Here is a 20,752-nt window from a genome sequence, read left to right on the forward strand (position 1 = left end):
AAAGCACCGATTTTTCTTAAATGCCATTTACTGGTGAGAGACCTCCTTCCCCACCCCCACTCTCCTCTGGCTTCCAGAGCGATGACTCTCATTAATTATACTGGCACAGCACCGCCTGGCCTCCCTCTAAATAGCTGCCAGACTTCCACCCGTCACCCCTGCCCTGATCCCCAGGGCGCCTGACACAGGATCAGGCAACTCCCGGCCCGTAAAGGTGCCCGAGAGCTGGTAAGCGGACGGACGTGCTCGGAGGGGGGCCCGTGTGCTGCGTCATCAAGGGCTTCTTGGAGAACCAGATTCTTAGGAATCTGGGTTGAAAGCTGATGTTTCTGGCGGTACAAAAACGGGGCTTTCAGCTGCAAATACAGTCGTACTGGAGACACTGAGATGTAACCAGCAAACATCTGCAAGTCCCATCCATCAAGCGGGCGAAGGAGATAAATATTCTATTTCAATCGATGCACCAACAACAAGTCAGATAAAACCACCAAAGGGCTTAACGGGGATGGAGGAGAAGTTCTCTCTCTCTCTCTCTCTCTGCACATATTTCGTGAGCACTTGCATGTTCCAGACACTGCGCGATGGTAAGTCCCAGCTGGAGTTCACCGGGTACCCCCGAAGCACCGAGCAGTAGCCCTCCTTCGGGCCCACCTTTACGAATAACAAAATACAAATACAAACAACATACAAATAGCAGAACCGCAACCCACTCACTTGAGGGAAGCGCCCGGGACTGACTCCCATCTTGCAACAGAGAGGAGAGGATCAGTGCCTCAGCCAAGCACCATCATCGTTGCTTTCCCACATTCATTCTCACTCTTGAGCCTACTCTTTTTCTCCCTGGTTTTGTCAATGTTTTGACCTTATTCTTTCCTATTATAGATGAGCTTTTCCACTGGCCGGTGGGTGGAGAGAGGGTTACCAGGGACAGCTCCATGACCTCAGCTCGTGATCCCAGGGGAAAGAGGCCTTGTGGTGGCGGTGGGAGGGGATGGTGGTGTTGGTTGGGGGGGGGGGGGGGGGGGGGGTGTTTTGTTGTTTTGTTTTTTGATTTTACCATCTGTAAATACGATTGTAGGAAAGGATCCTAATTGACCTGGTTCAGGTCATGTGTCCATCCACAGGTCAACACCAAGTAGAGTATATGTGTGGCCAGTCTCTGATTACTCACCCAGCCCTACGGCCAGGAGCTGGGGCACTTGGGGTAGCAGCCCCACCAGAACTGTGTGGAGTTAGGGAGGATCTGGCCCCCATAGGAAGGAAGCTGCTCTTCCCAAATGAAGGTAGCAGTGGAGTCTGGGAGATAAAAAGAGCAAGGGTCCCCAACGGTGCCACCTCCTGAACCTGCCACCAAAGAAAGCCCTGAACACCTTTGCATAGATTCCTATGCGTATGACAGAGACTTATATTAAAAAAGAGAGAGAGAGAGAGAAAGAGAGAAAATTCCTGTGTGCGTTTGGAAGAACTGGGTGGGGGGTGCAGCGTAAATGCCACCAATCTTTCTGTCCCCAGCTGCAGACACATTCATCCCCGCAAGTAAGCCACTGTTACCCTCAGCTGGAAACGTCCAGAAAGGAACATAGGCAGGACGGCTGATCTTGGGAAGAGTTCCCAAAAGTAGAAGAGTATGATGAAACCCTATGTATGGATCCCCCCAGTTTCAACAATTATTAGTATTTTGATCATCTTTTATCTATTCAGGAATGTGAGAAATTCACTGAAGTACTTTGCTTCATAAATTAACACATTCTGGCAGGGCTGTGCTCTCGGTTAACGGAAGGAACACACGCCTGCAAAATAGCTAAATGAGACTACAGATGAAGCTCTTAGCAAAATGCCTCGCGCCAAGTGAGCGCTCAGAGTTGCCGGGTGCTGTTTCAGGGGTGCCTGGCTGTCTCAGTTGGTGGAGCACGCAACTCTTGATCTTGGGATTGTGAGCTCGAGCACCTCGTTACACGGGAGAGATTACTTAGTAAATAAATTACTACTGTTACTGGTAACCTATTTAAAGCTTTTATGTTTTTTTTTAAAGATTTTGTTTATTTATTCATGAGAGACACAGAGAGAGAGGCAGAGACCCAGGCCGAGGGAGAAGCAGGCTCCACGTGGGGAGCCCGATCCCAGGACTCCAGGACTCCAGGATCACGCCCTGAAGGCAGATGCTCCACTGTTGAGCCCCCCAGGCGTCCCTATTTAAAGCTTTTAAATGCTAGCAAAGTCCACACATTGAAATGTATTTGGCCTCCAGAGGAAAACAAACGTAGGGCTAACTCCTTGCCAATAGACAGTAACATTTTTAAGTGCTCCCTCATTTTTTTAACGATTTATTTATTTGAGGGAGAGCACAAGAGCGAGAGGGAGCAGAGGAAGAGTGAGAATCCTGAAGCCGACTCCCCGCTGAGCACAGAACCCAATGTGGGGCTTGATCCCTGGACCTGGAGACCATGACCTGAGCCAAAATTAAGAGTCAGCCACTTAACTGAGCCACCCAGGCGCCCAAAGTGCTCCAATTTTAAATGGCCGGTTCATATTTTCTCTAGAACAAGCCTATACAATTGTTTGCCCTTTCTATATGGAAATATCAAAAATATTACAAGCAGGGGCGCCTGGTAGGCTCAGTCAGTAGAACATGTGGCTCTCGATCTCAGGGTTGTGGGTTCGAGATCTCTGCTCTGGGTGTAGAGATTGCTTATAAGTAAAAATCTTAAAGTGCATCTTTTGTTATATTTGTTATATATTTGTTATCTATTTCGCCTTACAAATACAGAGATGCAGTTTAAATTGTTTGCCAAGCTCAGGAAAGAGCCCGGACTAGATACTGGAATTCGGAACTCCAGGCTTCCTACTTTGATACCGTCTAGGTGAAGTCCTTCAATTCAACTAAGATTTTCTTAAACCCCAGTTATACGTCTTAAGAGACGTTCAGTTCCCACCAAGGAATGAATACTTTTTTTAATTCAAGTTTGTATTTTTTAGCAATCTCTACACCCAAAGCGGGGCTCACACAAACCCAAGATCAGAGTCTCACGCTCTTCCCAAAGAGCTAGCCGGGCGCCCCAGAACGAGTACTTTTTAAAAGGCAGAAATCATGCTAATTAAAGTGAACTTCTGGGGATCCCTGGGGGGCTCAGCGGTTTAGCGCCTGCCTTTGGCCCAGGGTGTGATCCTGGGGACCCGGGATCGAGTCCCACGTTGGGCTCCCTGCATGGAGCCTGCTTCTTCCTCTACCTGTGTCTCTGCCTCTGCCTCTCTCTCTCTCTCTCTCTCTCTCTCTCTCTCTCTATGTCTCTCATGAATAAATTAAATCTTAAAAAAAATTAAAAATAAAAAAATATTTTTTCCATTTTCTATTTTTCTCCAACTGGTTTGTTTTCTCCCTGTGGTTGGGGGGCAGGGAGTAAAGGCAACAGTAGTGTCAGAGAAAGACAGAGCCCCCTTTCCTTTCTCCTAAGAGCTTCACAACCCAGCTCTGTGAGTTTTGTTTCCAGAAAGACCTCCCACAGAGCTAGTATCTACAACTTTCAAGAGGTCAGAGCCTGCTGGGCAGGACTCAAGGACTTTCCCGGGCCCAGGAAATAGTACTGAAACTTTGAGATTACATTTTTTTCATGATGGAATATACTGGGTTCCTCCTCCCATGCTACCATTAAAAATTCCTGCAGAATCCCATAATATCACTGAAAGAAAAATGGATCTTCACAGCCTACCCAGTTGCGGCCCAGTCGTCTCCTGGAGCAATCATTGCATCACTGCTGTAGACGTTGAACAGAAGCTCAGGCAAAGGAGCAAATTGTATTGTGAAGAGGAAAAATAAAAGTGCTAAGCCCAAGCGCAATCTCTGGAGCTTTGAAAGCTGAGGACGGGGAAGGCAATTTATACCATAAGGAAAATTCTCCTGTTCCTGTACCATTTGGGATCCTAATGGGGTATACCCGCTCTGTATTACTAACACCTGTTTTTTTAACCAGAAAACAAATGTTTAGGTTTTTCCACACAAACATAGTAAAAGGAAAATTTTCATTTTAAAAGCCATATGTTGGGCAGCCCGGGTGGCTCAGCAGTTTAGCGCCACCTTTGGCCCAGGGCGTGATCCCAGGGTCTCAGGATCGAGTCCCAGGTCGGGTTCCCTGCATGGAGCCTGCTTCTCCCTCTGCCTGTGTCTTTGCCTCTCTCTCTCTCTCTCTCTGTGTCTCTCATGAATAAGTAAAATTTTTTAAAATTAAAATAAATAAATAAATAAATAAATAAATAAATAAATAAATAAACGTTATATGTTAGTTTTGTTTCTTTTAAGTGTTTATGCTAAATATGTATTTAAGGGCTTGATTTGCCCAAAATAACTATCATTATCAAATATGACACGTTTTAAAGTTGTTCTTTCAGACCACTAAAGGCAAATGAATCTTCACAGTGTAGGATCATGAGGTGTATAGAGGAAAAAGAGACTGGGAAAATAGGTCCTAAAACAAAAGAAAGAAAAGAAAAGAAAAAAAGAAAAGAAAAGAAAAGAAAAGAAAAGAAAAAGAAAGAAAAGAAAAGAAAAGAAAGAAAAAGAAAGAAGAAAGAAAGAAAGAAGAAAGAAAGAAGAAAGAAAGAAAGAAAGAAAGAAAGAAAGAAAGAAAGAAAGAAAGAAAGAAAGAAAGAAAGAAAGAAAGAAAGAAAATAGGTCCTGGTCAAAATGAATAGGCAACACAGGAATGGTTCACTTCATTCTTTTTCTTTTTTTTAGATTTTTTTTTAAGATTCTATTTATTTATTCATGAGAGACACAGAGAGAGGCAGAGACACAGGCAGAGGGAGAAGCAGGCTCCATGCAGGGAGCCTGATGTGGGACTCGATCCCGGGACCCCGGGGTCACATCCTGGGCCCAAGGCAGACACTCAACCACTGAGCCACCCAGGCGTCCCTAAGATTTTTTTTTTTTAAGTAATTTCTACACCCATTGTGGGTCTGGAACCTACACCTCTGCGATCAAGTCACATGTTCTACCAACTGAGTCAGCCAGGTGCCCCCGTCTACTTCATTCTTTATTTCATTCCTTAATTTAATAAATATTCATAGAGTTCCCAACGAACAAGAAACTGAACTAAATGCTGTGGAGAAAGCAGAAATGCTCCAATATTTAATAAGGTATGATTTGAGTTGCAGGATCCATTCTACTTTGGAAGAGAGAGGACAGACAAATAATTATAATGTGGCAAATGCTAAAACAGATCTGCGTTCAGTGTTTGTGGAAGAACAGAAGAGGGCACTAATTTCTCAGTTTCACTGCCCAAGTGCTAAAGCTATGTTTTGATAACCAAAACAAAACAGAAAATAGAAGTAATTATCCCATTACCTCAATTTTTTAAAAACTCTCCTTCTGTCTGAATTATATGCCCTCCCTTTAGTTATGGAAATCTTTTCATCAGGCCTCTTCAAAAGAGTGCTAGAAAACGAGATCCGCAGTGATTTTTCAGTAACCCATATACTTTCGCACTGCAGGCCAGAACATGTATTCAAATATATTTATAACAAATTTAACAACAAAAAAATAACATTTATCGTTGCTATGTGCAATGCCCTCCAATATATTTTATTCTGTTCTGTTTTTCTTAGCCCAACATGGGACTCGAACTCAGGACCCCAAGATCAAGAGTTGCACGCTCTACCACTGAGCCAGCCAGACGCCCCTGTTCTGTTCTTTTTTCTTTCTCTTTAAATAGATCATGGCAACTCAAGAAATTGATTTCACATCTCACTGATGCTTCATGGCCTACAGTCAAAAAACACTGCTCCAGCATGTCCTTTAAAAAGCAAAGTAATAGGGCAGCCCGGGTGGCTCAGCGGTTTAGCTCTGCCTTCGCCCCAGGGTGTGATCCTGGAGACCCGGGATCGAGTCCCACGTCAGGCTCCCTGCATGGAGCCTGCTTCTCCCTCTGCCTGTGTCTCTGCCTCTCTCTCTCTCTCTGTCTCTCATGAATAAATAAATAAAATCTTTAAAAAAATAAATTAAAAAATAAAAAGCAAAGTAATAGTGCTCAGAACAGAAACAAGCATGGTCAGCAGGACCCCACGTGCACCTTCTGCCCTGCAAACCAACAGATCTCCAAGCCAAATGGGATTAAATCTCTGGGAGAAAAAAAAGGGTTGCGATTGCTCAACCCTTTGACCACGAAGCCACATCAACCAAACGGGCTACTAAAGTTGTCCAGCCCTCAAAGGGTGGATCCTCCTCCTAATGGAAGATCCTTTGAAGAGGCTATGGAAGATAAGGAAAAACCTTCTGGAGAGAAGAACTGGAGCATCCAAGGCTGACCAAGAATTTCACACGCTGCAGGCCTGGGTGTCACATTATCCCTGTCCGCCTGAAGAAGACACATGCTCGCAACTACTGACATCCTATTTTCCCTCCATATCATGGATTGGGTGCATTGACATTTGGCCTTACGCTTCCAGGTCATGAAGAATTAATCTGGACCTGACCAAAAGGAATTCGGATCACTCAGAGATCCCAAACTAGGGCATGGGATTAATTTCTAGATGAACACCGCCTTCTTTCCTGAAAAACTCTGACCATAGAATCATATCTTAATCCAATTCCACTTCATCATAGTTTAGAAAACTATCTAGCTAACTAATGGCATCTTCCCCTGTTTTCTGTCATTGATATCATCTTTTCTATTTTAATATTTGATATCTTGAGGCAATCTGTATTTTTTAATTTTTTTTAAGATTTTATTTATTTATTCAGAGAGAGAGAGAGAGAGAGAGAGAGAGAGAGACAGGCAGAGGGAGAAGCAGGCCCCATGCAGGGAGCCCGATGTGGGACTTGATTCCGGGTCTCCAGGATCACACCCCAAGCTGCAGGCTAAACCGCTGCACCACCGGAGCTGCCCTCTTGAGGCAATTTGAATGCAAGTTAAAAGAATCTGTGGAAGATGTGAGACCTTAGTGAAAATTAATGCTGTTTCATTAGAAAATGTTGGGTAATCTACTTTATGTTTTCACCAGCAGTCAGGAAGCAGCAATAAAGTTCTCATGGTGTATTACTGAGTCTAACAGGAGTCAACTGGGGACGCCTCGGGGCTCAGGGGTTGAGCGTCTGCCTTTGGCTCAGGTGGTGACCCCAGGGTCCCAGGATCCAGTCCCTTGCACTCCCAGCAGGAAGTCTGCTTCCCCATCTGCCTGTGTCGCTAACTCTCTCGCTGGGTGTCTCATGAATAAATGAAATCCTTTTTAAAAAATTAAAATAAAATAACAGGAATCAACTACTTGGACCTCATGATACCTCTGACTTTTGTCTGCATCACAAATCATCAAGAAAACCTTCTACAGACATCGTGGATGTTAGGGGATGATCACTGCTGTTATGCAAGAAGCTAATACGTAGCGTTAGGATGATTTTAGCAGCAAGTATATGTACAGATCAGATCCTCAAACCAACTCAAACTGGCTTTATAAACAAAGAAATTTACCATGTCACACGAGGAATTAGGCAAGATATCTAAAGATTGGCTACTTCGGAGCTCAGCAATGTCCTAAGTTATATCCCTACTCTTTGTGTCTTGGGTGCTGTCACTGATCTCAGCACGTTGTTTCCTGTCCTTATAATTATTCTCATGTTTCTGTCCAGAGGGTTATCCCCTTCATCCAGCAACAGGTAGAAATTAGCCGTTCTTTATTTATTACTAGAAATGAGACCTTCTCGTGTACTCATGTAGCTTTTCCCCAAATTCACCAGCAGTTAGAAACCAGATAGGGGAAAAGAGTAGCCTCAGACATGATGTATAAAGAGTTATTTTATTAGAAGTAATCAAAACTGAAAAAACTGGAAGAATAAACAGATATTCTCTTTCAACAAAAATTAAATTTGGCTGCCCCAAATAACTAAAGTAACAGTATCCAATAGTTAAACTCTCTCTTCAAATATTACCACTACAGGAATACAACCTTTATCCTGGTAACATTATAGAGTATGTCGTTTTTCCCAAGGCATAGTAAGCACAGTTTGCTTAAATTATTCTGATATTACATTTAAAACAATCATCTCTTAAATATTTAAATACCGTTAGAGTGCAACTTCAATTATTTGGAGAAATTTCCATTTCAACTCAATGAAAACATATTTTGCTCTTTTCTGGGTGGGTCACCTCCAGACCTCTTGGAATATTTCATCCTTTTCTACGGAAGTGTATGCGATTCATAAGTTCTCTGAACTTCAGTATTAAGGAGTAGTTATTTATGTTGTCTTTCCATGCTTCATAAATCCTTCTAAATTTGTCATAATAACTTTCTTTTTTCAAATTGAAATCTGACCCAATTTTTTTAAAATAACTGTCTTTTTTCCATATTTCTCTCCAGGAGCCTTTGAATTTTTCCAAATAACTTTCTTCAGATTCTTCCTTCCATATTCCTTCTCCTTTTCTTAAGGCTGTTAATTCGGCTTTAAGTAATTTTTTGTGAATTGTCCAATAGATTTTAGAATCATAATCTAGCCCTTTAACAAGAACAGTTTTGCCAAGGCCTCTTCTCAAAATTTCTTCATTCAGACTCACACTAAAATATCTACCCTTGAATAAAAAAAATAACACAATCCAATTACTTAAGAAAACTGCTACTACACCCATAACATCTTCTTAACTTCAGAATTTATATCATTTACAAGCAGTTATATTAAACCATTCAGAGGAGTTCCTGGGTGGCTCAGTGGGCTAAGCGCCCAACTCTCGATTTTGGCTCAGGTCATGATCTCAGGGTCGTGAGATCAAGCCCTGGCCGGATTCCATACTCAGTGCAGAGTCTGTGGGAGATGCTCTCTTCCCGCACTTGCTGCCCTCCCCCCCACACACACATTCTCTCAAACATAAATAGATATATAAAATCTTAAAAAAAAAAAAAAAAGTCATTCAGCAACTTTTCCTCCAGAGAAAAGCCAAAAAACATAAAGCAAAAGAATCCCCAAGAGTTTAAAAACACATAATGTTAAACCCAAGATTTTCATTACTAGAAGAGATCCTTGTTCAAAGTTAATTGCCTTTTTTTTTTTTTTTTGAGATCTTATTTATTTATTTGAGAGAAAGAGAAAAGAGAGCAGAGGAGGGGGGCAGAGGGAGAAGCTGCCTCCCCGCTGAGCAGACCTGAGGCAGGGCTCATCCCAGGCCCCTGTCACCGGAGCCCCCCTGAGTTGCCTCTTTTATAACATATAGTTCTCCACAGACTCACGGGACTTCTAACCCAAAGAGGCTAATAAAGTATAAAAAGTGTTTTAGTTTGTTTGCAGTTTGGAGAGGGAAAGGAGCACACAATATAGGCAAAACCACAGAAGGCCAGAGACAACCCGAGAAGTATACAAATGCAAAATGAACTGAATCATCACTGAATTATTTTTTTTAATTATATTTATTTTTTCATGAGAGACACACACACACACAGAGAGAGAGAGAGAGAGAGGCACAGACCCAGGCAGAGGGAGGAGCAGGCTCCATGCAGGGAGCCTGACGTGGGACTTGATCCTGGGTCTCCAGGACCACACCCGGGACTGAAACTGGCGCTAAGCCACTGAGCCACCCGGGCTGCCCCATCACTGAATTATTATATTAGGTTCAGATCCAGTGTGTAGGAAGGTGCTGGTATGTAAATACACTTTTAAAAAACTTCCCACAAAATAACATTAAAAATAGTCCTGGACCTTGACTCTTCATCCTTCAGGAAATTTCCTTCATCTCACTTCCTAATGAAACCAGATAAATGGGATTTTTCCTACTAATTTACAGGATGAAGGTGACTCTGCTGGGGTCCCTGGGTGGCTCAGTGGTTGAGCATCTGCCTTCGGCTCAGGGTGGGACCCCGGAGTCCCGGGATCGAGTCCCACGTCTGGCTCCCTGCATGGAGCCTGCTTCTCCTTCTGCCTGTCTCTGCCTGTCTCTGCCTGTCTCTGCCTCTCTCTCTCCCTCTTTCTCTCTCTCTGTCTCTTGTGAATTAAAAAAAAAAAAAAAAAAAAAGCTGACTCTGCTGCAGCACCTGGCTGGTTCAGTTAGTGGAGCTAAGACTCTAGATCTCAGGGTTGTGGGTTTGAACCCCATGTTGGGTGTAGAGATTACTTAAAAATCTATAAAATCATTTAAAAAAAGAAATCCTGCTTAGCTATTTATATAGTCCTTGTGGCATTCTAAATTAACAAGATTAATTTTAACAAAGTATTAATAATTTAATAGCTCTGTTAGTCAAATACTTCGCAGTTAAATTCTAGTAACATGAAAACTCCAGGTTTAAAGCAGGAGACATTTTCTAAGACTTTCTGAAAGAACCAGGTATTCTTTTTTCCCTTAAATGCAGTAACTTTCAATCATAACGTGAATGAATAAATACAATTTTATTTTTTATTTATTTATTTTTTTTAAGATTTTATTTTTTTATTCATGATAGACACACACACACACACAGAGAGAGACAGACAGACAGAGACACAGGCAGAGGGAGAAGCAGGCTCCATGCAGGGAGCCCGACATGGGACTCGATGCCGGGTCCCCAGGATCGTGCCCTGGGCCAAAGGCAGGCGCTAAACCTTAGCTGGGCCACCCAGGGATCCCAATAAATACAATTTGAAAGGGGTTATCATATATTTCTCAATGTTTCGAATTTTAAGAGCTCATTCACTTAAACCAAAATCAGAATAACTAAAATTCAATCTCACACTTTAGTAAAATTGAACAGATGTAAATTACCAGAGTCTGCATACCGCATAGTTGGGTCACGTAGGAAGCAATACAAGCTAAAGTATGTAAGGTGAAGTGCGAGCTCGAGAGCCAGAAACAGCTAGGCTGCATGCAGCCTCTTCCACTTCATTACCCTGAGTCCCATCTGCAAACGGGAGTAAAAACAATGACACCATAGGGTGGTTTTGAGAATAAATTAAATACACTTCTGAACTTAAAATAGTTTTTAATTTTTTATTTGTATTTTTATTTATTCTTATTATTTTTTGCTTTTTAAAAAAAATTTTAACGATGTTATTTGGGGCACCTGGGGGTTCAGTCAGTTAAGCAGCTGCCTTCGGCTCAGGTCATGATCTCAGGGTCCTGGGACAGAGCCCCACATCGGGCTCCCTGCTCAGCAAAAGCGGGGAGTCTGCTTCTCTCTCTCTATCCCTCCCCCTGCAGCGCTTGCACCAGCAGGGGAAGGGGCAGAGAGAGAAGCAGAGAATATCAAGCAGACTCGCTGCTGAGTGCAGAGCCCAATGCCAGCTGGATCTCAATACCCTGAGATCATGACCAGAGCAGAAATCTGGAGTTGGATGCTTAACCTACTAAGCCACCCAGGCGCCCCAACATTTCTTTAAAAATTTTTAAGTATATCTACACCCAAGGTGGGGCTCTAATTCATGACCCCAGGATCAAGAGTCATACGCTCCACGAACTAAACTAACCAGGCTCCCAGAGAAGATAACATTTTTGTAAAACCTTGGCATCTTTTTTTTTTTTAATTTTTATTTATTTATGATAGTCACACACACAGAGAGAGAGAGGCAGAGACATAGGCAGAGGGAGAAGCAGGCTCCATGCACCGGGAGCCCGACGTGCGATTCAATCCCGGGTCTCCAGGATCGCGCCCTGGGCCAAAGGCAGGCGCTAAACCGCTGCGCCACCCAGGGATCCCATAAAATTGTTCTTAATCCTGTCATAATACTTTATTTACTTTGTACTTTCTTTTTTCAGTAACTGTCTACCAAAATTATCATGAAGTAAGGGACACACAAGGACTCAGGACAGTGACACAGCAACAGTGATGAAGCTCTGGGGTACACGGTGGCCATGGCCAATCATAACAGTAAGAATACTCTGAGACAAAGTTTTCAGATGATGCATTACTGATCATAAACAGTATTTAAATATGCTCGACTTTAAAGTTCAAAGACTGAGCAGTATTTACTTCGGAAAACACCCTTCTTTGTGGTTTCCAGTTGACAGGGCTCACCCAACAAGCAGTTTCTAAGCACAAAGATGATATATTTTTTTAAACATTTTATTTATTTATTCATGAGCGACACAGAGAGAGAGGCACAGGGAGCCCGATGCAGGACTCGATCCCAGGGCCCCAGTGTCACGCTCTGAGCCAAAGGCTGAAGCTCAACCGCTTGAGTCACCCAGGCGTCCAAACAAGGATGATGTATTATACTCATGTACATGTAAATACATCAAGATCATCCTTAAATTAGCAATGTCTAAAGTCATTAATAACTTTAAGTTTTTTCCATTTTCTTAATTTTCTGTATTTTCTGTATTTCTGTATTTATATATTAATAAGTATATATTAATATATAAGAAACAAAATTTATACATGCATGAAAAGACCTGGTTCTCTAAACATAATCACTATGACTAGCAGTGAAGACCAGAATTCAGTCCCATTATAGATTCAAGGTTCTGGTTAATGATGTTTATGTGTAAATACAAAGAATATAACGTGGCTCGTTATTTCCTCACGCTACTTACCTTATTCACTAGAAGATAGCAAAAGAGTGCTGAATTCTCCTTTCCAAGAAGTTGAAACCAAAGCAGTTGGGAAGGCTTCAACTCTTCCTGTAACCACAACTTCCCAGTTTCAGTGAGTTCTACTCCTGCCAGCTTAACCAGCAGAACACCACAGGGCTCTTCTAAAAAGGTTAGGTAGAAAATTGTCTGGCTTTAATACCACGTGGCACAAGCAAATTTCAAAGTCACGTGCCCCCCACCAAAACAGCTGGATCATGTTTATGTACAAACACCCAGACTCCTCTAGATTTGTATCTGTGTTCAAGTTTTCTTTTACAGCAACTCAAGCATGTTACATATGGAATAATGTAAAAACTCCATCCCAGGAAGCTCCAGAACAAAATGGAGAACCCATTAATAATAATAACACACGTATGGCAATTTACAGTGCTATGGCACTGCGTGACCCCCGGAAGCAGGTTCCCCCTGAATAGCACCCCCGGAGTTGTGCAGTGTACAACCTGGACAAGCCCAGTTGGTGCCTTTGCTGCCTGAGCACCTAAGAGTCCTCGCTGTTTCAGAGAGAAGAGATTCAGATTTTTACAACAGAACTACAGCGACTGAGAAGGTAGAGGACCCAGTAAGTCTCGATCCTGCTTAGATTAAAATGGCTGACAAACAAACATCCCAGGTTCTCTCTCCTTAGGGAACTAGAGTCATTCAAATTATTTAATTCCTGTCTGATTTGTTAAAAGAACTGATCATGTTAGGCATGTTGGGGGGAAAAGAAAACCCAATCTTATTCCTTTATAGTCATATCTTGTTGGACAGAGTGAAATTCATTCATTTGAAGGTATAAGATAAGAGCCCCTTTCTTTATAAAATTAAAATGATATGGAAAAAAATGATATGAAGAAGAACTTAAAATATAACTAAATTTATTCAACGAGTTTTACCAAGTCTCTGTCGGCTAATAATCATTTCTCTAGGGACTGTGAATAATGAGCTAAGTAGGAAAGGATCCAAGCCCACCAGATGCTCAGCACAGGGGGAGGAGATAAACCTAAACGCAGGATTATAGGAAAACATGTTTAAGTACTAACTGCAGGGTGTATAAATTATTGTGGGTGCAATAGAGAAAGAGGCTAATTCTGCTGGGGAGCCACGGAGAGCTTCCGGGAGCCAAGCTCACGCCCACACAGGCCCTACCTAGAGATCCCCCCTCATCCTTCAGGTCTCTGATCTCGGAACAGCCCATCGAGGCTTTCTCTGACCACATACAGGCGTGGGTTCCCCGCACGCATGACTCCCGGTTATGCTCAGACTAGTACCTGTCCCTTCTCATAGCTCTTGGAACAATTTTCACTCGTCTGCTGTCTATTTTCCAGTTAAGACTGTAAGCTCCAAAGAGCAGTCTTGTTGGCTTCACCGCATGCACAGCTAGCGCATGGCCCAGAACATCGCAGTTGCTCAGGATTTGTGAATACATTTGCCTGAATGAAATAGCGAACGGCTGAATAAAAAGAGGAGGCAGGAGAGAAGGAAATCTGGAGCCAAATTAAACAGTTCCTTGTATCTAAAGCCAAGAGTTCACACTCTCTCACAGACAATGGAAAGTTATTAAAACTTAAAATGACTTTTTTTGCCATTTTACAAATAACTTCTAATTAACAAATACCAAAATAGCTGTATCATTTTCTTGCACTTTACTTACTTTTCCATGAAGATATAATAGGTAAAGTAATGGGAATATGCTCAATTTCTAAACCATCTTCAGTTATTCGGCGTAATCGTCCACGTAGTTTAACATTCTTTCTTATAAATTCTACTGGAATATCTGAAGAACTTGTAAATTTTGATGTCTGTTAATTTATAAAAAAAAAGGTATATGACATGTTATTATTTTCATTTTAAAATTAAGTATGTCAAATTGTCATCTAAACATTTAACAAGAAGACATAACCACTGAAAAACTTTAATTTGGTCCTTAGTTTTATATCGATATCTTAGTACAATTTAATCAAAGTGTTTATAGGAGGGGGCACCTGCCTGACTTAGTTGGTAGAGCATGCAACTCTTGGTATTAGGGTTGTGGGTTAGAGTCCCACTTTGGGCATGCGGATTACTTTAAAATTAAATCTTTTGAGAAAAAAAGTATGAATACTAAAATTTAGATTTAGTATTTTAAAAGACGTTGACAATTAGGATGATGGCATAAAATGTAAAAGTCTTCCCCTTACTCTCCAAAACTAATGAAGGATAGAAGAGAATAAACTAATTGTAGCATTTTTGAAAAAGATTAAGATGTTTTAGTTAACCATGAACTCAAAATGAGTAAAGGTGTGGCAAGGCTACAAAAAAAAAAAAAAATACACAAATTCCTTCTCTTCTCCACTCTTCTCTGCTCCCTACCAAAGTCCCAACACCAAGCAACTGTAAGGAACAGGATCCAAGACAAGAGAGGGTGAGGAAGACATTGCTCCAAACCAGGCCCTAATGGAAAATACCGCATGTTTCATAAAAGACTGGGTATTGCATTTCAGAAAAGACTTCCGCCAACTGGAACAAAGCTAGAATAGGGGGGAAAAGATGATAAAGAGCCTGGAAACCACATCACATGAGAAAACCAAAACTATTTTGCACAGGGGAGACAAGACTCAGAAGAAGTAGAGAGGCTCATTCAAGATCTCTTCAATTACCAAACGTCTCCCCCTTTTAGTTTTTATGTGTTTTCATTAAAGGACATACATAAAAAGACATAAGAGTGCCTGGATGTTTGGAGTTTTAGAAATTATTAAGGAGCTGAGGGAAGAAACTGAAGTAGAACCCGTGTTCCCATTCTCAAGGAATTCACAGTGGATGCGAAGAACCTTTGAAGGCAGATCCCACTGCATCTACCTTTTCCAGATACAGTAATCCCTCAACAGCAGAAAATTGCTGTGTTTCTGTGACCTAACAGACACCATCTGGAAGGTGAGCTAACAATATACATAAAACCAGAATACAACTGCAGAGCAATAAAGAGGTTTAAGATAAAGTGTAAGTGCTGAAGAGTTGGGGCCGGGGCTCCTGGGTGGCTCAGTCAGTTACAAATCCAACTCTTAAAAAAAAAAAAAGAAAAAACAAATCCAACTCTTGATTTCGGCTCAGATCATGATCTCAGGGTCATGGGATGGAACCCCATGTCAGGCTCTGCACACACTGGGGAGTCTGCTTGAGATTCTCTCTCCCTTTGCCTCTCCTCCCCACTCTCTAAATAAATAAATAAAATCTTTTAAAAAAATACTGCTTCATAGGATTATTATGTGTTAAATGAAATTATATATATCAAGTGTTTAATACAGTGCTGAACTCAATCATCATTTTTTTAAAATATGAAAGTTGGAATTTTACCAGAAATTGAAAGAATATGAGAGTTTGATAAACACTGGAGGAGGAAAAAGGAGAAAAACAACAATATAAAAGAAAGCTGAAGAGGAGCTATTAGGGTGCCTTGTGGCAGGCCCGGGGTTGGTTAATGCAATATCCATTCCCAAGCCTCTCTCCCTTGTCATCAAGCACTGTAAGGGATGGAAAAGCTAAACGGCTGCTTTCCCAACTTCCTTTCCCACTACTGGTGGCTATATGATAAAAAGATGTAAGCAAAAGTCTGCTGAAGGCTTCTGGTAGACCTTTTGCTTTCTTGACAAAAGGAAAAGATGTGGCTGGCACCTTCCTTTTCCCTCTCCTCCTGCTTTGAACATGAATATATGCTATTTGGAGATAAAGCAGCCACTCTGTGCCATGAGGACAGACATCGAGAAGTATACAGACCTAAAACTCTGTCACTGAGCCAGAGAAGCAATGCCAGCAGCACCCTGTCTCCAGAAGTCTTGTGACGTGAGAAAAAAGGCTTTTTAACTCGGTTAAGCCACTATTGTGCGGGGTTTCTCTTACTTGTAGCTAAAGTTCTCCAACTGTTACACCACAGAATTTTTGGTTCCCTAATGTTCCAATGTTCTTTTTCTACCTCCTTAGCTTGCTCTTCTCATCAGTAGTCACTATTTTCAAAAAACATAAAATCTAAGAAAAAAAAGACACCAGAACCATAGTCTAAAATAAGTAACTTCATAACATACCAATATGATTTATATTAATCAATAAGTAATTTGCATTAATAACATACCTAATATTATATGACTTAAAACAACCTATAGTTGACATATAATTTTTAGGGGCTAAAAAGACAAATAATCCCTCCGCATTATTTAAAAAAAAAATCCCTCCGCATTATTTTTACCTAAACTCTTAATCAGATCATTTCATATTTTGACAATTTTGAGACCTTCAAAGTATAAATGTCATGGAACATAGGTTGTAACATAAAGAAAAAAGTGGAATGAAAAGAACCAACATTTCAAAAGTTCCATGCTAAGAATATGTATATAAGCTAAAAGCAAATGACTTACAAATCATGGAGGTGTTAAAAGAAAAAACCCTATTATATTATTAGATATAAGGTTAAAAATGAGTTCAAGGTACTCAATAAGAAAAAGAAGATAAAAGTTCTGATACTGGAGTCAGGGGGAAAAAGCAACAGTTGGAAGACATGAAGGAAGTAATACCACACCGTCAACGATAATATAAAAACAATATAGAGATCAGAAATGTAGGACGTTCATATACGCAGATGCAGTAAACCCATTCCAGATTGTAACATGACACTAAAATTACACCCGGTGACAAGAATCAGTCATATAAAAAATACTTATAAATCTTGAATCATCAAATGGGTTTTTCCACAATATCTATTATAAAAACATTACTGAAGCAGCAAAAAAAAAAATATGCTAACGGAAAGCATAGATTATTTTTTTACACCATACTTCTTGCTCTATTCATTAAAAAGATCTCACAGATTGTTGCAAATCAGAGAAAGCATAAATTATTCAGTGCTAAAGGACATAATTTGACTGTGATCTAAATCTAAAACCACTATACAAAACGGTTTTGAGACATTCCAACACGTCTGAAATGCAAATTTAGTGATTACAGCGTTCTAGCCAACTAAATCCTTTACAGATTCCTTTTTTAAGCACGGGGGAAAAAAAAGCGATTATGGAAATACAGTCTGGGCAATCATTTTCCATAAAATCCTGTGGATGGATGTGTTACTTTTAAACCAAGATCTTAAAATAGGTTTGTTGTTCCAAAATAATATTTTACACTTCTAATGAGAATAACATGATGACGCACTGCTTGAGAGAAAAATGGTCTTGAAACGAGAAGAGAAAAAAGAAAAAAATAAACGAGAAGAGATTAGCTCTTGCTTGCGGATCACAGGGCCTTCTTCATGTTCTAACTTACCATCCGGATGCTTCTTAGAAGTAACATTGTTCCAGCTATGGCCATTACGGTGCTGATGTTCTTCAAAAAGAGATTGAAGGATTAATTGTCACTGGTTATTATTCATAATAGCAAAAGTACTAATTAGAAGTGGGAGGGGGGGAGCAGACTGACCTTCCCCCATCTGTCCAAATAAGGCACATCCGTCAACTAAAGGCCCATTTCTCTCAACAAACTTTCCTATCTGCCCACCTACTCATTAACCTTCCCCTTTTCCTCCCAAACAAGCTGGTGTGCACAATAATTATATACGTAATATTGTATTGTTCTCCATTGACTCTTCCCTTTAACCATGAATTCCTTAAGCGTGAACGAGCCTACAGCAGGAATGTAAATGACGGGAAGAAAAACTTGACCATCGAAACCTCACAATCCAGGGCCTCAGATGTGTATGCGGTAAACGGTCGGGAAGGGAGAGCGTATCAATGGTTTCAAAGTGCTTCACTTAAACTGAAATAGACCTAAAAGAGTTTAATTTAAAAAGAAGAACCCTGGGACTCCCTCAACAAGAGGGACAACCTGACACGCTTCCCTTCAATAAACAGGACTCGGTGTGTAAGCAACGAAGCTGAAAATACACACATGGAAAGAAATGAGGATGCGAAGATTCGTCTTTGTGTTGAAGACACTTAGATCCACCTCTGATCTTGCCCCAAACATCAGGGAAACATAAAACAAGGCAGTGTGGGACGCCTGGGGGGCTCAGTGGTTGAGCATCTGCTCAGGGCGCCACCCCGGGGTCCTGGGGTGAGTCCCACATCGGGCTCCCTGCATGGAGCCTGCTTCTCCCTCTGCCTGTGTCTGTGTCTCTCCTGAATAAATAAAATCTTTAGGGGATCCCTGGGTGGCTCAGCGGTTTGGTACCCGCCTTTGGCCCTGGGTGTGGTCCTGGAGACCGGGGATGGAGTCCCATGGGGATGGAGTCCCATGTCGGGCTCCCTGCGTGGGGCCTGCTTCTCCCTCTGCCTGTGTCTTTGCTTCTCTCTCTGTGTGTCTCTCATGAATAAATAAATAATTTTTAAAAACAATAATAAAATAAAATAAAATAAAATAAAATAAAATAAAATAAGGCAGTGAAAGCTTTACAATCACCAACGTATCATGCCTTGTGTTTGTTCTGTGCATTTCCCATTTGTAGAAAAACAAACGAAGTACACCTAAGGATACATTCTGTGATCCGGGTACTTGGAGTAATACAGCCGTGCGCCAATATATTTTATTTTGCTTTTTTAAAGATAGCAGGCTCCTCGCAGGGGGCCGGATGCAAGACTCGATCCCAGGCCCCAGGATCACACCCTGAGCTGAAGGCAGATGCTCAGCCCTGAGCCGCCCAGGGGTCCCCCCAGGTGCTCACTTAAATAGTTTCCTCTCTCAATCTATTGAAGTCTTTTTTTTTTTTTTTTACTTGGAATAACTCCTGTGCCAATCTCTGCCTCCCTGGAAGAAGCGAGGCCTGGTCACTCAGCACGAGTGTCCGATCTTCCAGGACCGCCACCACCGACTGCGGCGCTTCCCACGTGGAAGGCAGGAGCCTGGGGACCCGAGCTGAGCTGGAGGGCCGGGGCCGGGGTGCTGGCCGGGGCTGCGGGGTGCACCCCAAGCGGGTGCCCCCTTCTCACCACAAGGTCCGGAAGCTGATCCTTCCCTCCGCAGTCTCTCCACCTGCCCCAGGACACCCGGTTTGGCTGATTTCCCGGCCGCCCTCGGGGATTCTCCAGGGGAGACTCCTGGGCCCAGGCCTCGGCCCAGGTCACCCCGGCCTCACCCGCTCCCCAAGGGCCACGGGGGCTCGTTCCTGAAGGGCCAGGGCCAGTTCCCGCGGCCCAGGTGACATCCACAAGGTCCCTTAGGGTCCCTCACCTGTGCGCCCTCCCCCCGCCGGGCCCGCCTCAGGGCGCCCCCTCCCCCCGCCGGGTCCATCTCGGGGCGCCCCCTCCCCCCGCCGGGCCTGTCTCTGGGCGACCCCCATCCCCCACCGGGTGCGTCTCGGGAAGCCCCCTCCCCCCGCCGGGCCCGTCTCGGGGCGCCCCCTCCCCCCGCCGGGCCCGTCTCGGGGCGCCCCCTCCCCCCGCCGGGCCCGTCTCGGGGCGCCCCCTCCCCCCGCCGGGTCCATCTCGGGGCGCCCCCTCCCCCCGCCGGGCCTGTCTCTGGGCGACCCCCATCCCCCACCGGGTGCGTCTCGGGAAGCCCCCTCCCCCCGCCGGGCCCGTCTCGGGGCGCCCCCTCCCCCCGCCGGGCCCGTCTCGGGGCGCCCCCTCCCTCCCCGCCCCCCCCGCCCCCTCCGGCGCGGCGAGCCCAGCCCAGCCCGGCCGCGCTGCAGCCCCTGGGCCCGCCCGCCCCCCTGCGCCCACCGCGCGTGCTGCCGGCGGCCTGCGGTACCCGGACGAGGCGCAGGTGGTCGTCCGCCCACTGCGAGACCCGCGCCACCACGTTGGGCGCCGCTCCGTCCGGGTCCCGAGACCGCGAGGCGGAGGCCACAGGCGGGCCCGCCATGTTCCCGGCGGGCGGCGCGCGGGCGGGGCCTCCCGGGGCGGGGGCGGGGCTTCAGGGCCGGGGGCGGGGCTCCAGGGAGGTGGGGCGGGGCTCCTGAAGTTGGGGGCGGGGTTCCTCTGTGTTGGGGCGGGGCTCCGGAACAGGGGCGGGGCTCCAGGGGCTCCCGGGGGCGGGGCTCCGATGGCGGGGGCGGGGGCTTCTGGGCCGGGGGCGGGGCTCCAGGGGCGGGGGCGGGGCTCCAGGGGAGGCGGGGGCGGGGCTCCGGGGCGGGGCTCCGGGGGCGGGGCTCCTGGGTGGTCCGCGGGGGGGCGGGGCCCCCGGGCTCCCCGGCTGCAGGGTCCTGGTCTTGGCCGCGGGGGAGAACCCCGGCGACCTGCTCTTTGCTCCCCGCTGGCCTGAGGGCGGGGCTGCACCCCTGCGAC

General features: G+C 44.1%; 1 protein-coding gene across 4 annotated transcripts; it reads right to left on the bottom strand.

The window, feature by feature from the left end:
• Window positions 1-20,370, bottom strand: C19H3orf33 (chromosome 19 C3orf33 homolog). Of its 4 annotated transcripts, none has more exons than XR_005984574.1 (6): window positions 20,217-20,370; window positions 17,799-17,858; window positions 14,167-14,314; window positions 12,474-12,634; window positions 10,721-10,842; window positions 8,415-8,552 (listed from the first exon to the last, which is right to left on the bottom strand). XR_005984574.1 is itself a non-coding variant. In XM_041733917.1 (5 exons), exons 1-5 carry the CDS (start codon window positions 20,328-20,330, stop codon window positions 475-477), a joined length of 660 nt encoding a protein of 219 aa, XP_041589851.1. In that variant the 5' UTR covers window positions 20,331-20,370; the 3' UTR covers window positions 1-474. The 4 variants fall into 4 exon arrangements, 2 of the variants coding, with proteins under 2 accessions (XP_041589851.1, XP_041589850.1); XR_005984575.1 differs by having other exon boundaries at window positions 8,416-8,552; window positions 10,707-10,842; XM_041733917.1 differs by lacking the exons at window positions 8,415-8,552; window positions 10,721-10,842 and adding an exon at window positions 1-651.
• Window positions 20,371-20,752: the final 382 nt, after the last annotated feature.

The sequence above is a fragment of the Vulpes lagopus genome, chromosome 19 (genome assembly GCF_018345385.1).
Source record: "Vulpes lagopus strain Blue_001 chromosome 19, ASM1834538v1, whole genome shotgun sequence".
NCBI lineage: Eukaryota > Metazoa > Chordata > Mammalia > Carnivora > Canidae > Vulpes > Vulpes lagopus.

What these genes read in the sequence shown, in the direction of transcription:
- C19H3orf33 (XM_041733916.1), bottom strand. Translation starts at nt 20,330, where the DNA reads ATGGCGGGCCCGCCTGTGGCCTCCGCCTCGCGGTCTCGGGACCCGGAC. An exon ending in ACCACCTGCGCCTCGTCCGG is followed by an intron (nt 17,859 to 20,216) that starts GTACCGCAGGCC and finishes CTCTTTTTGAAG; the next exon opens with AACATCAGCACCGTAATGGC. An exon ending in GCTATCTTCTAGTGAATAAG is followed by an intron (nt 8,553 to 12,473) that starts GTAAGTAGCGTG and finishes TTTTTATTCAAG; the next exon opens with GGTAGATATTTTAGTGTGAG.